General features: G+C 41.3%; 2 protein-coding genes across 3 annotated transcripts; one reads left to right on the forward strand and one right to left on the reverse strand.

Annotated features, from left to right (window-relative positions):
• The first annotated feature begins 636 nt into the window (after window positions 1–636).
• Window positions 637–13822, forward strand: LOC139291646 (NAD(P) transhydrogenase, mitochondrial-like). Its single transcript, XM_070913781.1, has 22 exons — window positions 637–751; window positions 1433–1599; window positions 2384–2613; window positions 2716–2915; window positions 2995–3082; window positions 3232–3320; window positions 3421–3608; window positions 4107–4240; window positions 4365–4556; window positions 5090–5240; window positions 6304–6465; window positions 6553–6663; window positions 6783–6928; window positions 7442–7637; window positions 8408–8641; window positions 9213–9373; window positions 9618–9797; window positions 9895–10054; window positions 12019–12100; window positions 12772–12890; window positions 13202–13317; window positions 13439–13822. The coding sequence occupies exons 2-22, from the start codon at window positions 1470–1472 to the stop codon at window positions 13583–13585; spliced, it is 3216 nt and encodes a 1071-aa protein (XP_070769882.1). The 5' UTR covers window positions 637–751; window positions 1433–1469; the 3' UTR covers window positions 13586–13822.
• Window positions 13823–14026: 204 nt separating this feature from the next.
• dtwd1 (DTW domain containing 1) lies at window positions 14027–18156 on the reverse strand. Of its 2 annotated transcripts, none has more exons than XM_070908197.1 (5): window positions 18067–18156; window positions 16220–16535; window positions 15881–16018; window positions 14698–14986; window positions 14027–14577 (listed from the first exon to the last, which is right to left on the reverse strand). In XM_070908197.1, the coding sequence occupies exons 2-5, from the start codon at window positions 16475–16477 to the stop codon at window positions 14348–14350; spliced, it is 915 nt and encodes a 304-aa protein (XP_070764298.1). In that variant the 5' UTR covers window positions 16478–16535; window positions 18067–18156; the 3' UTR covers window positions 14027–14347. The 2 variants fall into 2 exon arrangements, with proteins under 2 accessions (XP_070764298.1, XP_070764305.1); XM_070908204.1 differs by lacking the exon at window positions 18067–18156 and adding an exon at window positions 17847–17961.
• Between the last annotated feature and the right edge of the window lie 1501 nt (window positions 18157–19657).

Raw genomic sequence — 19657 nt, forward strand, 5'->3', positions numbered from 1 at the left:
ATTTTATTAAATGAATTTATCGTTCATTTGTTGTTTCCCCCCTAATTGCTCAATTAGCTCTGTCTGTTACCCGAGTACGCCACTGTTGGAAACGTCTCCATGTTATAATAAAATGTACACATAAAGATAATTTTAAAAAATGGTATCGACATTAGCACGTTTAAAATTACGTATTTAAGGATGTTCAGGAGAGAAAGCAAGGAAATAGTCATGGTCGTGCAACAATTTTTTTTAAGTTTTACATCTTTCTCTGGCGCTCTGGCGTCACCTTGTGTACAGAAAAGCAAATATAGTAAGTCTAAAACATTTTAACAAATGTATGGCTTATATAGATACTCCTCAGTCATGCGTTTGTGCTACTTTAACATAATTTTAAAGCGAGAGAAACTACCGCGCAACCGTCCATTGATGCATAGCCAACCTTTTGCTTGTTTGTTTGCTTTTTTAAAATAAATGTACTAGTAACTACTTCTGATAAACGAGTGAATACAGCTTTTAACTCGCAGGTAATGTGGCAGAGTTTCAAGCAGCGGCTGCTTATCTGCTTCGAAGGTGGTCATGAGTGAAGTCACATGGTTTGCTATTTATACATAAATAGTGCAGCAGTGATATCGAAACTGCGGAAGGTCGTCTGTCCGTCCCTGCAAGCAGACGAGGGAGTTTTTTGGGGTGTAGGACGTCTCACAGGTGACCCTGCTGCTGGGCGAAAGTTGAGCCATTAAACTGCTGCTCTTTCTGGAAACTCTGAAAGGCAAGTGTGATAGTCATTACGCAATCAACAAGCCTTTGAATTTATGAATGAATCAGTAAAAGATGGAGGATGAAGGACACTGATTGACTGTGTGATTCAGTGAATGAATGAATGAATGAATGAATGGAAAAAAGACCTTATCAGAAACAACTGGTCCGACTCGGATATGAGAACAAGCAGTGCACTATAAGTCTCCACACCATTTGTTTGTTTGGTAATGAAATTGTGTGTTTTTTTGAGAGACCATTATTTGTAAACCCCACATTTTTCACAGTTTGCTTGTGTAAGAAGGTGTGTGAGTCCTGAGCTGCCCCCCTCTAGCCCCACAACATTTTATCTGATCTCTGATTTTCCTCAGACCGGTTCTCTCTGCTCCAGCTCACAACAACCAGGCCAGACTTGGCACAGTTTCCCCTCCTGTGCCGTCATAATTCCAGATCTCGCGAACAAACCCGGAGTGTGTAATCAACCCCGGGCCCTGTGTTTGTGTGTGTGTGTGTCGTGTCCTGCAGAGCTGAAATGTCACTGCTGTCTGTAGGCCTCGCAGCACAGACAACCTGAGTGTGTGTGACCCAGGACCTACTTATGTGTGTCGGGGGGATTATAATGTGCTTTGTTATTTGACAGCAGAAGTAGTGTTAATTTGTCACCTACCTCTGCTTGTTTGGGTTTATATTCAAGAGACCAGAGGGAGTCTCAGGGCGGACGCTCAGTGGCCATGTCGACCCTCCTGCGCTGCATCTCCAGCTCTTCTGTCATTTTGTTCCAGCGAGGGGTCCGACAGAAGATACCTGGAAGGAGGCATTTCAGGACTTTTCCTGTGTTATGTGACCAAAAGGCCTCCAGAGGTAGGAAATGTACAGCTTTATTAAAATCTCTATGCTTAACCTTACAATATTCTTCACAGAGGCCGGCCTGCTTTCTTTGGTTTGGATTTCCTCCGTGTCTGAGTTGAGGAATGAGAGCATAACAGTTCACTCAAGGACACGCTCCTTCTGGCCAGAAGAGTGGAAAACTCCACAGATCATGAACTGTTTGCAGCAGGTTTTCTAGAGATGTTCCCAAAATAGGGAAAGCTGTAGTGAACCAGGCAGTGGCTCTGCTGGCTGTAGCTGTAGGAGCTGCTAACATGTGAGACCACATGAGAGGTCAGTTAAAGGTGACATGTAAAAGTTTAACTGCTGTCTGGCAGATTCTGTTCACAGACAGTTTATGGAGTCGATGCTGTTCGCGGGGCACATGTCGGCAAGTGTTTGTGAAAGGTTTGGGAGTTAGTGAGTGCTTTTGTAAGTTTGAATTTTGAGCGTGTCTGTGTGGTAGTGCAGGCCTCTCTGTGTGCGTGCTGGCTCAGAGCCAATCACCTGCTAATAATGTCTCCATGGTGGCGAGGTCACCATGCCGTGTATGGAGAGAAATGTGTAACCTGACACTGGTCCCAGCCACACAATCTCGGCTGTATACGCATGCTCTCCTGTGTTGTTGCACGAAAAGATGAAACAATAGTGTTTTTTTTATTATCATAAAGTGATGTTATTTTTTGTATGAAAGGTTCTGATGTTCATATTTCATTTTTTAAGAAAGACATGTTTTTATGTGCTGCAGACTCAACTATCAGCTGGTTTGTGTGTTCAGGTGTGCTCTACAAGGACCTGGTGGTTGGCGTCCCCAAGGAGACGTTACAGAATGAGCGTCGTGTGGCATTGTCTCCTGCGGGGGTGCAGGCGTTGGTCAAACAGGGCTTCAATGTGCAGGTGGAGAGTGGAGCTGGAGAGCCATCCCAGTTCTCTGATCAGCAGTACAAAGATGCGGGAGCCACCATCACTGACGTCAAGGGAGCCCTTGGCTCGGACTTGGTCCTCAAGGTTAATACACATCCACTATTTGCTCTGTTAATAAGACAATTCTGTGTACAGTTTGTTTGAGTCTAGCTATCACTGAATTTCTACTCCTTTTTTCTGCTGTAGGTTCGAGCCCCCAGCTCGAGCGAGGCAGACCTCCTGAAGTCTAAGTCCACCTTGGTGAGCTTCATCTATCCAGCGCAGAACCCAGAGCTGATGAAGAAGCTGTCAGAGAGGCAGAGCACTGTGCTGGCCATGGACCAGGTGCCCAGAGTCACCATCGCACAGGGCTACGACGCACTCAGCTCCATGGCTAACATCGCTGGGTAAAGGAGAATATACATTTACATGCAGATTCAACAGAATGTCGTTACCGAAAATGTGACTTGAGTGTTTGTTTTGTAGGTACAAGGCTGTGGTTCTGGCTGCCAACCACTTTGGCAGGTTCTTCACTGGCCAGATCACAGCTGCAGGAAAGGTCCCTCCAGCTAAGGTAACTGTCTACATATTATGCAAGTCAACATGATTGATTAGCATCTTCCCACAATCTTTGCTTTTTCTTTTCAATGTTCCTCAAATGAGATGCTTAGTGGACTGTGTCAGTTGTACATTAATGCATGTGGATGTTTCTATTGTACACAGGTCCTGGTTATTGGAGGTGGAGTGGCTGGTTTGGCAGCAGCAGGGGCAGCGAAGTCGATGGGAGCCATAGTCAGAGGATTTGACACCAGGTATAAGACTTGGAAAAAAGACATTATGTCTCGGACTGCAGACTGAGTGATGGTGGTTGGGATGATCACAACTTTGACTTGACTGTTTCTTGACTGTCAGGCCAGCAGCCCTGGAGCAGTTCAAGTCATTTGGGGTAGAGCCTTTAGAAGTAGACGTCAAAGAGTCTGGCGATGGGGTCGGAGGATATGCCAAAGAGATGTCTAAGGAGTTCATTGAGGCTGAGATGGCCCTTTTTGCCAAGCAGTGTAAAGAGGTCGACATTGTCATCAGCACTGCCCTGATTCCAGGTCAGTCTCTCGTGTTTAAAGCTGCATTAATCAATATTTTTGCATAATAGCATTAAACCAAGTGACTAATATGAAAAGGGATCATTTGTAGTGATGATCCCACTGAGATTTGTCTACCAACACACAGTTGACAGATAAAGTTTGGCTGGTGGACATACAAATTTCTATCAACCACCTGTCAGATATTTTTCTCAGGAGGTGGTGGGGACTAAAACAAAGCTGAAAGAAGGGTAAATATCAGAACTTACAATGTCAGGTAACCAGACACACAACTTCAAGTAAATGCTAATGTTCCTTTATGTCTGATTGACACGTTAGCTATAATCAACTCGATAAGCTTGTTTTGATGTTTTTCTGCCCCCTTGTGGCCAAAAATTGATTAATGCAGCTTTAATGTGGATTCACTGTCCTCTGACTTTCCTGTTTCTTCGATATTATTATTATTATTATTATATTTGATGCTTCTCACCTGTCCCTCTGGTTCCTGTTCCCATGCAGGGAAGCGGGCTCCCATTCTGATCAAGAAACAGTTTGTGGAGTCGATGAGGGACGGCTCTGTGGTGGTGGATCTGGCTTCAGAGGCAGGGGGCAACATCGAGACCACCAAGCCCGGAGAGCTGCACGTTCACAAGGTGAGGTTTCTGCTCAGCCAGCAGACTCCGATAAAGAACAAAAGAAATCATTTGAAAGCCTGTTTTTATGTTTGTTCACCACTGTGTAAATTATTACTGATGTTGTACTTTTTTTAATAACTAGGGAGTTACACACATTGGCTACACAGACCTGCCCAGCCGCATGGCCACCCAGGCCAGCACTCTGTATTCGAACAATGTACTGAAGCTGCTGAAGGCCATTAGCCCAGACAAGGAATACTTCCACTATGAGCCCACAGACGAATTTGACTATGGAACAATTGACCATGTCATCCGCGGGACTCTTGTTATGAAGGTGGGTTTTTATTTGTTGTAACTGTCTGCTGGCAACCTCCGTCCTCACTGGCATTCCTCCCTCCCTCTCGACATGAGCTATCAGATCCTGTCATGCTAAGATACTGCGCCAAATAAGTACTGAAAACCCAGTCCCAGCTGGGAATAGCTCATATTGGATCCCAGCAAGAATGTTATGAACGTTTCAAAATATACTTTTCCAGGAATTTTGGCTTTGACACATTGTTTATGGCAGAGAAAGCATGCAACCTCAACAGGACATATCAGTTTACCCCTTGTTAAACTAAGCATTATTCAGGCCCCTTAAAAGAGAATTTATCTTTCAAAACCTCTGGTAACTGGTTCGTGATTGCTGTTTGTTCAGTATAATCTCCTTTGCGGTCCATGAGTTTGTATTTGAGTGCTCCCACCATCCAGGCAAGATCTCCCACAATGCAAGACTCCAAAGTCTTGATGTCTGTTTCTCACGCAAACTCTGTGGACGTCCTCTGTGTTCTCACACTGGCCCTGATGTGTGTTTTCTGATGTGTCCAGGAAGGCAAGGACATGTTCCCGTCCCCCCACCCCAAAACAGCCCCCCCGGCCCCAGTAAAACAGAAAACAGTTGCAGAGTTGGAGGCTGCGAAAGCGGCGGTGATCTCTCCCTTCAACCGCACCATGACCTCTGCCGGCGTCTACACCGCAGGTCAGACACGAACACACAGATCCATGCAGAAATATTCAGACAACTGGACAACTTGGCACAATTTTATGTGCTATAAAGTTATTTTACAATGAATTTGTAAGACGTTTTTTCCCGCTATTCTGTGTAAAAGATCTCTAATGAATAAAAAAATGAATGTATATAATTACCCAACGGAAATTTTGAACATTATGTAGTTCTTAAGTTTTGTTTTGCCTAAGTTTCAAAAGCGGTCAGCTTCTCATATCATTTCTTACTTTTGACTGATTTTTATTTATTTTTTCAGCTCTATTTGGAACTGCTACATATTGTACAACCAAAGTCCATTTTCAATGCCAAACATTTTGATGGTTTAAGCCTCTCAAATGTGAAGATTTGCTGCTTGTCCTTGTCCTTACATTATAGTAAACTGAGTATCTTTGAGTTTGGACTGTTGGTTGGACATAAAAGCAATCTAAAGACGTCACCTTGGGGAAATTATGATTTTCTGATGTTTCATTGACCAAATGATTAATCGAGAAAATCATTGGTAGATTCATTGATAATAAAAAGTAATTGTTAGGTGCAGCCCTTGTTCCAAACAGGATCTTATTTAGAAAGTTTTTCCCTTTGGTTTTCTATGTTATTGTCCTTCTCTTTTTAAACTGGTCTTTGTGTATTTATTGAGTTCTTTTATGGTTTTTCTTTAATTGTACAGTATTTTGGTCAACTGCTGTTTTTAAATGTGCTTTATAAATTGGTTTGGATCTTTTTAATTTGCTAAGAGCACTGAGATCACTAGATCTTAATGGGACTCTATTATAATTGAGCACAGCGGGGAATATATTAAGTTCAGTTCTTTGAAGTTTCTGAGAAACTATGAATCATCACACTTACATAAGATGTTATGGAATTATAGAAGTGTTTATTTTTCCTATTCCAATGCTTTAATGGTAAAAAAGGGACTGGGAAAAAAAACACAGAAACTGCACATTTGTCCCACTACAGCAATATGGAAATAACTGCGCACAGGCATACAAACATACCAACAGCAACAACAACACTGCTCTGCTCTGTCTCTCTGTAGGTGTGTCCACCTGTCTGGCTCTGGGCATAATATCCCCCAATGCAGCCTTCACTCAGATGGTCACCACCTTCGGCTTGGCTGGGATTGTGGGATACCACACTGTGTGGGGCGTGACGCCCGCCCTGCACTCACCCCTCATGTCTGTCACCAACGCCATCTCAGGTCAGTAGTTAATATAAGATGGTAACGGGCAGATTTAGAAACCTATAGGTGGTTTTGTGACATTGCGTTCTGCCTGTCCTCTGTCAGGTCTGACTGCAGTTGGAGGTCTGGTGCTGATGGGGGGAGGTCTCACACCCTCCTCCGTGCCCGAGAGTCTCGCTCTTGCTGCTGCCTTTGTTTCCTCCATCAACATTGCCGGTCTGACGTTCAACACTTAAACACAGAAATACCGATAGAGAAGAATGAGATTCATTGCCCGCCCAATCAAATGCAAAATGTCCTTTTTAAAAAAAAAAATTATTTCTGTGTATTTGCAGGTGGTTTCCTGATCACCCAGAGGATGTTGGACATGTTCAAGCGTCCCACTGACCCTCCAGAGTACAACTACCTGTATGCGCTACCTGGGGCTGCATTTGTTGGGGGATATGGAGCCTCAGTGGCCGCTGGATACAGTATTGAGCAGGTGACCGGATACACATCTCATCAGTCTACTCACTTTGTTTCTCATTCACAAAGTATATTTAAGTAACTTGTCAGTAAACTGAATCAATTGTCAGAGTATGTGGTACTCAAGATGACTGTGGTTGTGTTCAGAGTCATTTTCTTTTGTTTGTTTAATTTTATATAGTATAGAGTGTATTAGGGTTGCATTGTTGGTAAGACTATAAAGTGAATACTGAGAAATGTCCATCAAAGTGACGTCTTTAACTTGTTTTGTGCAACCAAAAGTCCAAAACCCAAAGATATTCAATCTTGTAAGCAATTTTGCTTTAAAAAATGACTTAAATTGGCTATAAAAATAATTGCACTCTCTAATGAGTGTTTTAATTAAGCTTTTATTCATACCTTTTTAAATGAGTTTATTCCTTATTGGTGATCTAAGGACGACTTGTTGAGTGACGTGACTGTAACTGTGATCAAGTGCTACACAAATAAGCCTGACTAGTGTTTTATTTATTTATTTATTTTTCCTCAGATGATGTACTTGGGCTCAGGCTTGTGTTGTGTCGGGGCGCTGGCAGGCCTCTCTGCCCAGCGCACCAGTCGCTTAGGGAACACCCTGGGCATGATGGGAGTGGTAGGGGGCATTGCTGCCACTCTCGGTGCCCTCAAGCCGTCACCAGAGCTGCTGTCTCAGATGTCTCTGGCCATGGCCACTGGGGGAACCCTGGGTACGTAGCTTCCTGCTTTTAGAGGGTCTGCAATTGAGACACGCACATGATGTTGTGATTGGCTGAAAAACTGTTCTTTTCAAAGAGTTGATAGACAGGCTGCCATCGAGGCATCCCTGAGTTTCAGTCTCCATTTAAAAAGAAACGGAATGAATAAAGCTCGGGCATGGCTCCTTTTGAAGTCCAACAGTTTGTTTGGAAAACTACAAGGCCATCATGAATGAGTTATATGTTATTAACTTCGCATGCGACTCCTCCCGTCTTTTGAAGAGTGTGAATTTTCTGCTAATTCATAACAGAACATCGATCATCCTGTCCAGATACAGAGATGAGTGGATTTCGTCATCGTGTGTGAATGTTGTACATGTTAATAGTAATTTAAGAGAGGAGGATGATAAATGATGTTATAATAAACATGCTCACCCACACATACACACACACACATAGGCAGCAGAGCATGAGGGTTTACTCAGCGTTAAATTAGTGACCTTGTGTTTTCTTGAAAACACACTTAAATACTTAACTTGGGACTCATTAGATTGGCTTTGAAGAGCAGACCTGTTTGTTAAGAGTGTAGTTACTGAAAACAGGTGTTTGCCTTTTAACTGTTTGCTTTTTTTTAATTTAATATTCTCACTTTTTTGTGTTCAAACATAGCCAATGTGCATGAGAAATTTGGTGTCTGGTGCTTGACTACTTTAGTAGCTCACTGAGATTTACTGAAATCTGTCTTTTTTTTTTTTTTGATCTTCTTCATATCTCGACTGCAGGCCTGACCATTGCCAAGCGTATTGAAATCTCAGACTTGCCGCAGCTCGTGGCCGCCTTCCACAGCCTTGTGGGGCTGGCAGCTGTTCTCACCTGCGTCGCAGAGTTCATGATTGAGTACCCACACCTGGACGCTCACCCAGCCGCCGGTGTGGTCAAGACCGTGGCATATCTGGGCACCTACATCGGCGGCGTCACTTTCAGTGGCTCACTGGTGGCCTACGGCAAGCTTCAAGGTAATGGATAGTAAATGAAATATATAAAGTATATAAGTACATATAGATATTGTGCATGTGACAAGTTTGAAAGTCTGTAGACTATGTCCTCTTACAAGTCTGATCTTGTTCTTGATTTGACACAGACACTCTAATATCTATATAAACACTCTGAACTTTGCGTCCTCTGGCGCTGATTGTCTCTTTCATCTACTTAAAGCCAAAGATCCTCTGGTAAATCCAGGCCTGGACTCGGGGTTTATGTGCATGTGTCAGCAGTCACTAATTTACATTGTAGTGCGACTGATCAAGAGGAACACATGAGAAGCTTTCTGGTAATTTGCTACGGGTAGGGCAGGGCAGTGGCTGCATGGCTGTGGTCGGCAGCGGGCTGATGTCTGATTTGTTGATGGAACAGACTCGTAGATAGCTGATTAGAGGCCTCCACAGGCCAAGACACTCGACACTGCTTAAGAGAAAAGTGCGTATACATGTTTTATCTTGTCAAAGCATTTCCCTTAAGCCTTGCAGAAGAGCGACAGTCATTTCTGACTTGAACTTTTTTTTTTTTTTTTTTTTTTTTTGGTTGTAGGCATCCTGAACTCTGCCCCTCTGCTGTTGCCGGGACGACACATGATGAACGCTGGCCTGATGGCAGCATCAGTGGGAGGCATGGTGCCGTTTATGCTCAGTTCCAGCTACGGTACTGGCATGGGGTGTCTAGTGGGAGTGTCTGGGCTTTCCACTATTATGGTGAGTTTTAACAGTTCACTAAGCTTAGAACGCGTGAAGATGAAAACCTATTGAAAATAACTGGAAAACACTGAAGATGTGCAAATTTTCTTTCAGTGAAAATGTATTTCATGAATGTTTTCCTGTCTTGTAATATGCTAGAATGTCAAACACAAAAGTTGCTTCATCATCAGTGGCTTTTATTCTTCCCAGTGAGTGAAATTTGATGTAAAAACGATAAAATACTTCTCCAACCTCCCCATAGGGTGTAACCCTGACAGCAGCCATTGGGGGCGCTGACATGCCCGTGGTCATCACCGTGTTGAACAGCTACTCTGGATGGGCGCTCTGTGCTGAAGGCTTCTTACTAGACAACAATCTCATGACAATTGTCGGAGCTCTGATTGGGTCCTCTGGTGCCATCCTCTCCTACATCATGTGTGTGGTGAGTAGACGCACATACCCAGCAACATGTGTGAACTTGCACCGTATACTCACCACAATGACCTGAATCAGAGTTATTGTCCTCTTCTCTTCCAAAGGCTATGAACCGCTCCCTGCCCAATGTGATCCTGGGTGGGTACGGCACCACCTCCACAGCGGGCGGTAAGCCCATGGAGATTGTTGGCACTCACACTGAGGTCAACGTGGACCAGACCATTGACATAATCAAAGAAGCCAACAGCATCATCATCACACCAGGTACACACTGTACATGCAGCACAAGATATCTGTGAACACTGGATATTTATAGGGAATGTCATTTTCAATTTTGTGGCCAAAATTAACATATTGGCTCACCTGCTAAGGCTTGGTAAGATTCTTATATTACCTGCCAAAGTAATCGATATTTTCTTATAGATTCATGTTGTTGAGTGCATTTGATGTACAGTAAACAAACCGACAGAGGCTTAATTTAATATTATTTCGTCTTTTGGCAAGAAACTGTCACAACATGGGAATGTTCAAAGTGTTCTAAACCAATTTAGCATTGCACTCATTTGACATTGTCGGACCCACAATGGACAATTAAAAAAACAAAGGATCAAAATTAATGCAGCGGAACCAGAGATATTGTCGTTTTCACATGCATTTTTACTCCCCAACACCTGCAAACCAGTCCAACAGACGGCTTAATCAACAGCATTTTTTTATTTTTTTTATTTTGAAAAGTTAATGGTCAAAAAGACTGCACATCAATCAAGTGTATACGGTTTGAGAATAGGCAAAGTTTGAATTTTGGTTAAAACCCAAACCATTTAAATGTTACCCTTCCAAACAGTTACCTCCCATTGTGGCAAGTCTGGTAAAATCTTTCTGACTAAACTGACAAAAAAAAGGCAGTTTGGTGGTAATTTTAAACTATGCATATTTCCACTTTCTGCTGGAGGAGGAACTTTTGCTACTGTATACTGGATGATACAGTAGCAAAAGTTTTTCCCCCATTAGAAATTGGAGATACTTCTGAAAAAGACTGGAGCCTTTGGGAAAGACAGGTGTAGAAAGAGGTTTGGGTTGACATGAGACGCTAAGGTGGAGCACAGTTTTCATATCAGATTCTCTCATCACTGCACAGCTTAGATTCCTCTGCACTCCAGCTGCAGCTTTTCAGACTGTCTGGATAAATAACATCAACTATCTCAACGATATGAGCCTGACTGCTGCCAAAATGTGGATCAAAAATGTTTGTGCAGCAGCTCTGGGAAAGCTAAACGCTTTTGCAAATGGTCAGGATCTCACTGATTGATATGGTAGTAATTAATTAAACTATTGAAGTGTGGAAACACAAGAGGGAGCAGTTTGTCCACAAATGGTCCCACAGCCACCTGGTCTCTTGTGACACTCACACAGTATATAAAGTCTGTGTTTGTTATAGCAAAGAATAAAGGATGGTGGGTTTGAGTTTTGAGTGTGACATGATGACCACGTCCTGATTTATTAAGTATCAAAAGCCAAACTTTTTGGCGAGTGGCCTGAGCAAGAGCAACCACTCGTGGATACTTGGATTGCTGTTGTTTTTCAAGTGGCTCCAAACCAACGCAAGGACAGCTGTGTGGTCCAACATGCTGGTTTGATTAGAGAAACAGTGAAAAGTCATAAGAGCTATTGAGTCCAGACTCAAGACTTCTCCATGCGCTGTCAACAACAAAGCACGGCAGTGAAGAAACGGAAGGCTCCAGTTGTCTAGGGAATTAGAAGATACCGGTTACGGGGTGACTGGCTTCAAAAAACTCGATTAGGGGTAATGCTGAACTCTACAAGGTACCTGACCACCAGGGTTAAATAGGGGTTATGCAGACACAGGGAAAGGAGTTCTTTGCACGCAGGGGACCCAAATGCACACCACACATGCAAAAGTTTCCCAAAGAAAAGTGTCTCTCAGACCAATGAACCACTATGATTTAATAGAGAGAGGAGACTTGTGGTCAATGAAGACACGGAGAGGAGGACAACAGAAAGAATGACGGGGAGAGGAAGAACTGGTTTTATTGTTGTTGAACCCCTGCTGGATTGCTGTGCTTTCATTTAAAAAAATGCATAACTGTGTCAAATGCCTATTCATTCCAATCGGGCAACAGACAAAACATAAATCCAGAATAGAAAACGCTATCGGATCATAGACTCAGGCTATTTCATGTTTATTCTCTGTATGTTTTTGTGTTTAGGTTGGGGTCTGTGTGCAGCAAAAGCCCAGTACCCAATTGCAGACATGGTGAAGATGCTGAAGGAACAGGGCAAAGCTGTCAGGTGAATGTCTGCACTCGTGCTCTTCAACACATTGTATTGGCATTATCTCCTGTTAGTAAAGTGGGAAACTACACAGTACTGATTTAAAGAAGAGAGACAGAAGTGCCTCTTTTTTTAGTACCTGTACTTAAGTACAATTTTCAGATACTTTACTTTATACTATTATTTATGCTATTTAATTTCATGCTACTTTATACTTCTACTTCTTCAGAGGGAAATATTGTACTTTTTCTCCACTACATTTGTGACAAGTAGTTACTTTTCAGATTTAGATTTTTCATACTAAACGTGATCAACTTATAAAATATGATGCAGTGTTCTAAATGAAAATACCTATCAATATATAAAGTAGTTAAGAGTAGCCTCATCTCCACCAGCTACCACATGTAGTGTAATCAGTAATAATCATCAAATAATATAACTGAGAGTTTACTTTTTCCTTTCATACTTTATGCACATTTTGCTGATAATACTTTTACCTAAGTGTGATTTTTACTTGTAACGGAGTATTACGACATTGCAATGTCAAATCTGAACTTGTTTATAAAGAGATGGGTGCATTGGTACTTGTGGCACCACAGGAGCAGGGCATAATCGATCGGGGAGTAGTGAGTTTTCATTGCAAATCAATAAGTGTTGATGCAGTAATATTTTGCGTCCATCTCCAAAAGGTTTGGTATCCACCCAGTGGCCGGTCGTATGCCCGGCCAGCTGAACGTCCTCTTGGCTGAGGCTGGTGTTCCCTATGATGTGGTCCTGGAGATGGATGAGATCAATGACGACTTCCCAGGTAAACTCTTAAAAAGCATTTATGGAGTGAGATGTTAGAATATTTCCTGCTATATGGTTGTCACCTTTCACCTACACTTGGAGCGGCCTTGTGTTGTGTCTCGATAGTTTGATATGCCATGTTATCAGGGCAACAGTCTTGTTTTCTTAGCAACCAAGCATGCAGTCCGAGACACATGGTTCTGTTTATGACAGAGGGAGATAAGTGTGGTGCCGGGGGAACCCAATAACATTAGTCAAGACAATTGCAGAGCAGCGGTTTGTGTGCTCATCTGTCTTGTGTATCAGTGTGAAAATGTCTGCGGCCCACAGAGACAGACTTGACACTGGTCATCGGAGCCAACGACACAGTGAATTCTGCAGCACAAGAAGATCCAAACTCGATAATTGCTGGCATGCCTGTCCTGGAGGTGTGGAAGTCCAAACAGGTTGGCCTACCTTTTTTTACATTACCTTTTTGATATGTATTGCTGCACCAAAAATGTCACTGCATTTTTAACTGTGGGTTACAAAAAGTGGCCATGCACACTTATTTAAACTTTTCTCCAGGTGATCGTGATGAAGCGTACGTTGGGCGTGGGCTACGCTGCAGTCGATAACCCCATTTTCTACAAGCCGAACACGTCAATGTTGCTGGGAGATGCCAAGAAGACATGTGACAGCCTGCAAGCTAAGATCAGAGAGAACTTCTACTAGTGGCCCCACATTAGGACAGTAGTTGTCAAATACAAAGGCAGGTTGTCAGATACTATATTTCCAGCATTGGCTTTCAGTATATAGATTTTGGGAGAACTGCTTTATTGGGTCTGCAACAAATGTGATTCTATTACAAAAGGTGCCCATGATTCATAATATAATTTTTTGAAAATAAGGGACAGGAATAACTCAAACACAAATGTGTACTGATTTGTAAATAAAAATATTTAAACTGAAGTCTGATTTCCTTTCACAATTTTAGATATTTTTTTAAATAGGCAAATCATACTGTAATTTAATGGATTTAAGTGGGAGGAGAAAATACCACAAAAGATTGATTTTTAGGTCTCTATTTCTCCTTATGCCATTTATTTTCAGATTAAATCATTTTCAACATTTTGAATTAAAGAAAAGACCAAGACAACACTATTTCCCATCAGATTTTAATACTCTGAACTGTTTGTGTCTCACTTTGCAGTTGAGACCGTTTTGTTGAATCTTTAGATTTCTATTTTAGTCTTCGTTGCGACTGCAGGATTTTGATTTGTTATATTTCTTGTATTTACTCATGTATCACACACACCTCATTCATGTTTGGCAATTGTAAACCCTTTTATTGCATATTCTTAAACAAATAGATGTCCCTTACAAAATAAAATATCACTCAGCATAAAATAAAACTAGACATGTAAGGGCTTGCATGTGAATCAACTCTTCAGTTACAGTTCACAACAGTCTCTTGTAGCTGACGTCAGTTTTTCCTCAGCATTTTCCAGCAGAGGTCTTAGCTTTGTTGACAACAGAGTGCAGGTAGGAGTAGAAGAAGAGAAGGTTATCATATTCTCCATTGTACTCCTGAGCAAGGCAATGCTTGTGGAAGTCCTTGAGGAAATAATAAATAGCCTCAATAGTAGCCAGGTATGTGTCCGGTTTGCCCTTCTGACGCCGCCAAAAACACGTTTTCCTCATCTTCAGCTCTACCCGGAGCAAATCTGGAGGAGAACACATGTCAGTCAGAAAGCAGAGGAGAACACGGAGTGAGATCATGTTTAACAGCATTGTGGGTGAAATAGATTTTCCCCCAATAATCAAATGCAATCTTTCGTGATTACCTTGCAGTCTCTCGTCTGTGCTGATCTTGTTGGTCTGGTTCCATGTGCTGTCAATGAAGACCACCCTCTGTAGGGGATACACCCTTGACTCCAAGCCCTTTGCGCCACCTGGGGTCCCTGACTCTGGGTTTTCGGCAGTGTGTGTGGCACCTTGAACCTCCTCACTTTTCAGCCTCTTTATGCAGGGTTCATCAAAGGAGTAAAGTGACCTGCCGTCAGTCCTGTCATGCAAACACTGCATCATGTCTTGAACCGAGACAGCCCCAGGACCAGGGAACACCAACACCACCTGAAGAGAGAGCAGAGATACAACACCAATTCAGAGTAGAACACCTTCATACAAACCAAGACTAGAGAACAAAAATATGTGCATCTAGAATATGTTGTTTCTACAATGTGGTGATTTATATATGGCTACATTTAGGAAGCAGTGAAAGAGAGGACTACAGTTTGATAGGAGCAAAATAAAGTTGAAAATTTTGAAGCATGAGGTCATTCAACTGAGCAAAATACATGAGAAAGCAAGAAGGAAAAAAATCAAAGTTTGAAACTGTCAAATACAATAAGCATGGCTTGTGCACTAAAGCCGCTGTAATTCTTTTAGTCAAGTCAAATCACAGTATCTGATCAGGGCGCATATAACTAGCGCTATGAAATTTAACCTTGGCAAGCATGAAATATGAAAATTAAGTATGTAACTTGATCTTCTAAATCTATTACAGATTCCAAATGTTTTCATTAGAAAGTTGGACACAGTAAGGATCAAAATCCAACGACAACAAATACAGGAGTGTATAATGCAGAAAAACAGGCATTTACTTCAATAATGTGAATTTAGTGGATAGTAACAGTATCAAAACATGACTCAAAAGCAGCTGCTTGCATTAAAAATATAATATAAACAAATAAAGTTAATAAGGTGCAATGACGATGACGTTTTCTTAATAGGTAAAAGCAGCAGCAATATGAATACAATAGAGTACTAGAGCTGAAACAATTGGTTGATTGATTGTTGACCATTTTAATAAATAAATTAAACTTTATTTTTAAAACAATTATTAATTATTATCAGATTAATTGATAGAGAATAATCGTTAGTTGCAGCCATAAAGAATACAGCTTCACAATGACTCTTAAAGGTATATTACTTTTATTACTCCATTCTTTCATAATTAAAACTAACCTTGTCCTTTTCAAAGTCAGGTATGCAGGGGTATGTGTATATGGTGACATCGTTGGGTGCGAGGATCTTGGCATGGATTGCAGTGCTCTTGCCGTCTGTCTCATTGGGATGCTTGATGATGTCTATCTTGACAGGAAGCTGAGCCCAACATACAACATGTAGAGTCAGATCCAGAGGACAGTCACATTGCAACCACAGCATGTGCAGAATTTCATACATCTTACATAGAAGACATGACTTAACATTTTCCACCACATTAGGATACTACTATGACAGCAACTCCATAGCTGAAGGCCTCTCTTCAAAGAACAATCAAGTGAGTCCTAACCTCTTACTGACCTTGATTAAGGGGATTTCTTGCAGGGTGACACCCACTAATGTGCAGCATGTGTAGCAGAAGAACATCCTTGATCCTCCACATTTTGAGCATTTCAACCTGCCCTTCTGCTGCGCCTTCTCCAGCACCGCATGTGATGCCAATTTTAGACCTTGGAGAGGCTGCTTGGCAAGCTCATGAGCGTCTGATGAATCACTAGAGACTGTTGTTTTGTCACGGCAACTGGGATGGAGACGCTGGTCTTGATCCAGGCTGCTCATGCTTGCTCTTTAAATGTTGACAGACCAATGCTGGAGTGTGTGGGCCCCACTTTCATAGCTGAACCAGAATGACAAAACAGACGACGCAAATATTAGAAATATTAACCGAAATAATCCAACATTTACATAACTTTAAAAGTGTTAAGCGCAATAATGTGGAAAAGTCACAAAGCAAGCTAGGGGTTGTTATTAAAAAGGTCATACAGGAGACCTTTTTCAGACAAATGAGTTGTGTTGGGAGATATCGGGTATATTAATTTAATATTGTGATGAGACTGGATAATGTCTAGTATTTTAGTTGTTGAAATTGTATAATGACTGCTGACTTCTTCTGGTTATAAAGATGCATAGCGGTTTAACTAATCTAAAAATAACAAAAATCCCAAACTCTAAAATCTAGTCTCATATCACAAGCTTTCTGTTAGTGTACCTCATGAGCTGCCTGATGAACTCAAACTCCTAAATCAGTATTTACCCACTTTAAGAAAAGAGGCTGTCTTATAATTACATTTTAACTGGCTAGTAGGTGTGCATACGTATACAGTATATGTATGTATGTATGATTATTTGTAAGTGCATGTTTTAAGTACTGATTTTCTTCATTATGGTCACTGTTTTGATCATGGTTTGTCATCATATTATTTCTTGCAATATTTTTGTACTTTTTTCTTATTGTTACCTGATCTACATTTTTTATGTTTACTTGGCTTTTCTTGCAGGTTTTGTGTTTGCCTGGTATAAACTTTTATCATTACTATTATCATTATTATTATTAAATCAATTATAATAATAGTGGACTTTCTGCTTATAGCCACAATAATTAAATGAGGATCTTCTCTGACATCACATCAGCTATAACTAGCTTAAATATGAAAGCTTCAAGATTGACAATCAAAGTACTGCCACATTATGATTCGAAATATATATAGATATTTCATTTAACAGTTTCACAGACAGCAGTGCTGAGGGATCAGAAAATAACGTTCAAGAGGGATGGACTTGTTGCAACATAGCATTAAACAGTCCATTAACTACAAGCCACTTGAATGTCAGTAGAAAGACTGTTTCTACCTCACACTGGATGCAGAGGCAGCATTAGCTAATGTTAGCGCGCCTGGGTGAGAAAGCAAGGGAATGAATGTAAAGTGAGATAAGCACAAGTAGCATATCTACATACAACTCAGCAATTAGCATTTTAGAGTTCAAGAGCACAGAGTGCAGTTAACAATGTATGTCTATGCATCTCCCTCTCTCTTCTCTTTAGCTCAGAGAGATCGGACGGCAGATGATATACTGTAACTACACCTGCCCCAGTTTACGTTACACACGTTACATACTGAAGCTAACGTTACAGTACAGTCAACATTACCTGATTCACGCTAATGAAGCTAGCTTCTGTTAGCAAGCGTGATGTACGCTAGAACGTCTGTAGCTTCGACAACTAGCAGACAAAAATCATAATTGTTAGCTCGGTTATATAACAGCGAAGACCAAAGGAAAACAGACGTCAGCGTAGTTCAGTCGACTCGCAAGCATTACGTTGTCCACTAGCTTGTCACATAACACAATCGTGATAAAAACGTGTCTACCGGTATGTAGCTCAATGATGTACAACGGCGTGAACGTCTTCTTCTACGCCGGAAATACTGTTCCGTATGGAGGAAGGAGTACTTTTGTCAGTTCCCCGTTGCTAGGCACCGAATCCTGAACGTGTGCTGTTGGGTGGCGACCTTAGATACACTGCACAGAAGGTACTAACGCTAGATATTATTTGCTATCAAGAACAACCTCCTAAACTGTTTCTTTTCTAGCTTGTTTTTTTTTTTGGGGGGGGGGGGGGGGGGGGGGGGGGGGTGACATTCATGATAACGAGAACCCCAGGTTTGGTCATATCATAAAAATGCTAAAGTTAGCAATTCGTTTATCTGTAACTATATACCAAATCAACAGTAAATGCACTTTGTCCTGTGATACATATAATAATTAACCCACTTTACTAATTTTCCAAGGATTTCTATAGTCTTTAGTGTAAGTTTTGTTTCAGATATCTAAAACAGCTCATCAAAAAAACAATGTGAAATGAATGAGCCTTCACTCACACTTTTTCCATGTTTGCAGCCCATTTAGTTGGCTATCTCCACAAAAGTTGTTGTCCACATCTCAGATGTTTCAGCTATTGAAATAATATGAATGAAAATGAATATTGAAGTCAGAAAATGATAATTCAGTCTAATCATTGTGTTCTTTCAATTTCACTCTACTACTACTGCAGTCTAATCTAAGAGGCTGGTTTCCTTTAAAGTCATGTTGCATTAACAATTGATGTCTCACAGATGATATTTCCCCAACATGGCTAATCAAAACCTGAAAGGTTAGTTCAGGGAAAACTAAATATTAATATGCATGTGCCATGTTCAAAGCCAAATGTGCTTGGTGTGATTGTTTTATGTCAGATTTCAAAGATACCTGAGCTGTCACACTTTTTATGAAACAGACAATTGCATGCAGACCTGCATGGCAAACAGATGTGTATCGAATGAGACCTTCCGCTGTCTGTGATATTAGATTCCATCAACTATCAGAAATCTGCCAAATGTGTACTGTGTGCCAGGTTGCTTTGGGAATCATGGCAGTAAAATATAGTTTATCAATATTTGTCATATTAATCACACCAGGCTTACCTGCCATACCTGCAGGCTGTGTTGGATCTAGGAGCCAGTCTTTGTGTCTCTACAATATGGGGCCATGATTAAAGACATCATCTGGTTCTTCCTCCATAGGTTGAAGGTGGTTCTGCTCTCTAAACTTTACTGAATATTTTTAAAGTGCAGCTGTAGTTTCCATAGACATGATTTCCAGATTATGTTTTTTGGTCTTTTGGTCTTTATGCTCTGTGTTGCCTTTGCCATTAAATTGTCACATAGCTAGACACAACAATAGCATGGTTGAAATCCATCCACCGGCATCAAATAAGAATGAACGTACATGTCTTATCATTAAAATTCACTCATTTTCCCTGTCTTTCTGTTTAGTCTAACACAGAGGAATGAAAAAACAAACTGTCTGACCCCATTTCAGGAATGTTTGTCTTACTGTTGACAGCAGTCCAGATAAGAATTCAAAGTTGAAACTGTTAGCGATACATTACTTTCCTCTGTATTCTATGTTCTTGCCAGTTGA

This window comes from Enoplosus armatus, chromosome 1 (genome assembly GCF_043641665.1).
Source record: "Enoplosus armatus isolate fEnoArm2 chromosome 1, fEnoArm2.hap1, whole genome shotgun sequence".
Lineage (NCBI taxonomy): Eukaryota > Metazoa > Chordata > Actinopteri > Centrarchiformes > Enoplosidae > Enoplosus > Enoplosus armatus.